The sequence below is a fragment of the Cryptomeria japonica genome, chromosome 10 (genome assembly GCF_030272615.1).
Source record: "Cryptomeria japonica chromosome 10, Sugi_1.0, whole genome shotgun sequence".
Lineage (NCBI taxonomy): Eukaryota > Viridiplantae > Streptophyta > Pinopsida > Cupressales > Cupressaceae > Cryptomeria > Cryptomeria japonica.
Window position 1 is genome coordinate 793543667 of NC_081414.1, and position 5358 is coordinate 793549024.

The 5358-nt window shown below is 34.6% G+C and overlaps 1 protein-coding gene across 1 annotated transcript; it reads left to right on the plus strand.

The window, feature by feature from the left end:
• Positions 1-4289: 4289 nt before the first annotated feature.
• On the plus strand, positions 4290-4997 carry LOC131859280 (enoyl-CoA delta isomerase 2, peroxisomal-like). Its single transcript, XM_059212871.1, has one exon. The coding sequence runs from the start codon at positions 4290-4292 to the stop codon at positions 4995-4997; it is 708 nt and encodes a 235-aa protein (XP_059068854.1).
• The last annotated feature ends 361 nt before the right edge of the window (positions 4998-5358 follow it).

Sequence of the window (5358 nt, forward strand, 5' to 3'; positions counted from 1 at the left end):
GTGTAGATCTTGACCTTCGTGGGTGATAATGACGAGGATGAGCACAGGCTTAATCCTACAACTTTCTACGCCATATATATGTTGTATTTGCTTTATAAAGTGCATGAAAAAATGGAATCTACATGGAAGCAAAATGGATCTATATGTTATATTTTCTTTATAAAGTGCATGAAATAATGGAAGGCTATTATGTTAAATTCTGCAATATGAGATACAAATTATGTAAATAAATAGATGCACTATAATTTCACTATTAAGATTATGGAATGTACTAGAAATACCACTACTTGGGTTGTAAATTCTCTCATTTCTTATGGTGGGTAGCTACAGCTCATACATTCCAAAACAAAACCACATTAGAATAAATGTATTAGGACCAGGTTATAGGAAAATATAAGGACCTAGATAACCATTTGGGAACCATACTACAGTATCCATTTTGGTAGTTTTCATTTCAAAGATATATAAGTAAAGGTAAAGACACATTTGTGTGCCTTGCGTTCAACGAAACAAGCATACTCTGCTCATATCACTAAGGCACACAGAACTTATGGCTCGTATGGCGTTGTAAGAAGGCCAATTTTAGAGACATTGTAGAAATAGCAGCAAGGTAGTGTTGCCCCTTTCAACTCACATTTCACAAACTCTATAGTTCTTCGATTGCAAGCCAAAATAAGTTCCTAAGAGAGTATATGTACAAAAGTATCACAAAGCCCAAAATAGGCACTCCATTAACATTTCCTAAATCAAGATTCAAGATGAACATAAAGACAAACTAACAATAATGACAACAAGAATTCACTTTATCTATTTATTTTGAAATAGAAAGAGATCTAATCATATAATTTGTATTATATCTTATTCCTTTAATTTTTTTAGAATATTTATTTTATTTTAATAAAAGTAATAAATAAAGAGATGAAATGAATTAATAAAATATATTGTTCGGATTAAAACTAAAGGTTGTACAAGAGTTATTTAATCATTTATTTATTTCTAGTTAGACAATCGAAACTATGGGTCATTATGCTCTTCTTAGCTCCAAATATTTGTGAAATAAATTTGCACCTCACACATTTTGAAATGTGACCTCCATTGTACCCCTATTTCAAGAAGTTGTATTTTTTTGTTCAAATTAATAAACATTTTTGTTGTTGATGAGGCTGCAATTTATTGATCAAAAAACAAACAAAAAAATGATAATCTCAAGGAGGAAAAATAATTGAATATCAATACTCAAAAATGGGGGAGTACAGATTAATTCAGAAGCAAGAATTAAATATTTTCACAACTACTCATTAAATGATCATTATAAATTATAGTGGCCAGATTATTTTGAAGGAAAATTTAGGTCAAATTCAAATACACAAAGATCTCTTAGTTGCAGAACTGTTAGAGACAAAAACTTATATTATTCTTTAATCATTTTCAATAAAAATATAAAATCCATCACAAGCAGAGTGTATGGAATTATTTTAAAAAAAAAAAAATTGGTTAGGTCAAATGAAATGAAACTGTAAGAGGATATCCTTTTAGGTAAGAGGTAATCGAAATTGCTACTATATCAACCACGTGTAACATGGTCAACACATATACATACCACATATAACGTTTAACTTGGTTTTTTTTAATGTATTTAGTTTAAGTGTTGGTTCTATGTTCACCTTGCTAGGTTTTTGACGTGTTTGGTGTAGGGTTCTTTTTAGCTAGTTGTGAATCCTTCATCCTGTGTGTTTCTTTGTGATTATGTATCGATGCAAGCCTATCCTACATTTGTTAATCAAAATATTGTGAACACATGTTTCTGTATATGATAGAAATTGTTTTAGTGGGCATGTGAGATTGACCAGCTTGACAAGAGTTCTCCTATTACTAGTCATCTTTCTACATTTATCCTCCGTCAGCCTTCATTTGTTTGCAAGAGAAGGGAAGAAATATAATTTAGAGTTAGCGATGATGTGAAGCCTAGAGAAGCAGGGAAAGGTGTACATCTTGACCTTTGTGGGTGATAATGATGAGGATGAGCACAAGCTTAATCCTACAACTTTCGATGCCATCTGTATGTTGTATTTAGTTTATAAAGTGCATGAAAAAATGGAATCTACATGGAAGCAAAATGGAATCTATATATTATATTTTCTTTATAAACTGCATGAAACTTGCGGAAGGCTATTATGTTAAATTCTGCAATATGAGATGCAAATTATGTAAATGAATAGATGTGCTATAGTTGCACTATTAAGATTATGGAATGTAATAGAAAGACCACTACCTGGGTTATAACTTCTCTCATTTCTTATCGTGGGTAGCTACACCTCAAGCCTTCTAAAACCAAACCACATTACAATAAATGTATTAACACCAAGTTATAGGAAAATATAGGGACCTAGATAACCATTTGGTAACCATACTACAGTATCCATTTGTGTATTTTTCATTGCAAAGATAAATAAGTAAAGATAAAGACACATTTATGTGCCTTGAGTTCAACGAAACAAGAATACTCCACTACTATCACTACGGAAAACACAACTTACGACTCGTATGACATTGTAGAAATAGGAACAAGATAGCACTGCCCCTGTTAACTCGCATTTCACAAACTCTATTATCTATAGTTCTTCCATCACGGGCCAAAATAACTTCCTAAGAGAGTATATGTACAGAAGTATAACAAAGCCCAAAACAGGCACTCCATTAACATTTCCTAAATGAAGATTCAAGATCAACATAAAGACAAACTAGGTCAAAGTTGCACGGACAAGGTTATAGATACAGATACGAATAGGACCATTTTTGAAGACCACTAATAGTGATACAGCTGGATATGACATTCATTAAAAACACATACACATATATTTACCAAAATTTTATAAGTTATTAGAGGAGATTGTAATTACTTTAAAAACAATTTAGACACATAATTGCCAGATAAATAATTATAAGTTGATTTAACACTACAATATACCCAAAAACTACAAAGCGTGAGCTTTAATTAAATTAACAATAATGTCATTTAAATCCAAATTAAAATAAAACAAAATAAAACTTTAAATAGAAATTAAAAAGGAAAATATCTAAATATATTTTCAGAAAAAATTAAATATAAAGAACTAAATAAACAATATTGATCTAAACTTAAAAAATAAAAACTCATTTCCACATTTAATTTTTTAATATTAATTAAAAATTAAAATTCATAATAAAATAAGTAAATATAAATAAATATTTTTTAATATACGCGTATTGGATACGCCGATGCATGCTCCTAAGGAGGGACATTGGTGTATCCAGCTACTCTGGTCTAGGTAGGTTTATCTCATGCGTCTGAATCCAAACTTTGAATGGAAGAGCTAGTTTCTAGAAATACAGTCATATGGAATCAACCATTGACATAGAAATGCAACCTTGACAAAGTTTGGTAATGTCGTCAGCAAAAGTGCATTAGCCATCAGACTGATGCAAAGGAATAAGATACCTTGTAAAACTGAAATTGCAGAGATGAAGCAGCATATATGATTCAATGGTTTACCCAACTACATGTTTTGCAATACCAACTATTCATGCATCGCTCATCTGCGTTCATCCTGTGACTGCCTTGATTTGTTTGCAAAACCAAGGAAGAAAGCCAGTATGGTCAAATTCAACTATTCATCTGCAAAGATCTCGGACAATGCCATATCAGCCACGTGGAAATTGTTATCAAGAAGATGAAAGGTGAAAGGTGTACAAGATGAACTTGATTTGTTTTCGAGACCAACGATACGTCATAAGCCCAGACAAAAAATGATAGATTGTTTGAAAAAATCTAGTTAGTCATGATTCCTTACTCACGATCTTCTTAAACGTCGTTGGTTTTATGTTCAAATTTAATTTTAGTAGTGTTACTCGTAAAGAATAAGTCGATACTGTTCAAAAATTTGAACAACATAAAAGTAACATAATGCTATTCAATATGTGTAATAGGCAATTTCGTGTCTAACCATTTTATAATTCTGCTAGCCATTTCTTCAAAGATAAAGAGGATCTTATTGCTGATGTTACTAGGTTGAACATGGAGGGGAAGAAGTTTTTTAAAGATAGAAAGTCGGCTGATGAAGAGGTCCATAATTTCATCAAGGGTAAAGAGTGCAAAATTTGATAGATTTGACTGAAGCCTAGTTGACGAGTCGGAGTTAGCAAAGTATACAGGAGCACTCTCCCCTATTTAATTGTCTATCACTCATCTGATTCATCACTAAACTGCCTCGATTTGTTTTGAAAGAGCAAGGAAAGGAAAGGTAGCGAGGATGTGCAGCCTAGAGAAGCGAGGAAATGTGTACATCTTGACCTTCGTTGGTGACGGCGAGCACAGGTTTAATCCCACAACATTCGATGCCATCTCTGACGCTCTCAAAGAGGTGGAAGAATCGGCAGACGCAGCAGCCCTGGTAACCACCAACGCAGGCAAATACTTCTCCTGCGGCCTCGACATGAAATGGGTTGGCGAGAGCCCCCACGACCGTTTTGACATAGGCATGGAGAAATTAGAGAATATGTTCGCAGCCTTCATGAAGCTCAGCATCCCCACCGTGGCAGCCATCTGCGGGCACGCGGAGGCGAGCGCCTTCACGCTTGCTCTGGCTCACGATTACCGCTTCATGAGTACGCAGGGGTCCTCCCACCTCTACATGTGCGAGCTCGATCATGGCTTCAACATCCCCAAGAGTATGCTAACCTTGATTCGTAGCAAGCTGCACCCTGCAGCCCTGCGCGATGTGGTGCTAGGCGGCACCAAGCTCAACGCCCAGATGGCCTTTCAGAAAGGGATTGTGGACGCCGCTTTCGACGACTCGGTGGGGACTTTGCAGGCGGCGGTTAAGGAGGCAGAGAAACTGGCGGTCAGGGGATGGAACAGGGAGATCTACCGTAGCTTCAGGTTGGCTGCCTTTCCTGACGTTGTGGAGGAGCTCGATATTCATGTTCCCTATCGCATGCTCGCTTCCTATAACTTCTGATGCCCACCTTCAATCTTGCCCAGATTTCTATAAGCGAACAATAAGCATTTGGATAATCAATATTGTATAAGCTCTAAATAAGGGCGAAATAATAATAGCTCTATTACTATTTATCTAGTTTGGTGTTGTTCATGAGAGAAAAGTGGTTTGATTTTCTATAGTAATTTTACTTTCAATTTTTTAATATGATATAACAGCTCTATTATAAAATCACTCAACCGATTGGTCATGCTCTTAATATAAGATTTGTCAAAGAAGGCAAGCATATGAGATACGTATTTGCAATTTATTTCATCCAGGTCACAATATCAGAAGATTTATCATAGTTGTTATTATATTTGCATATTAATAACAACTATTT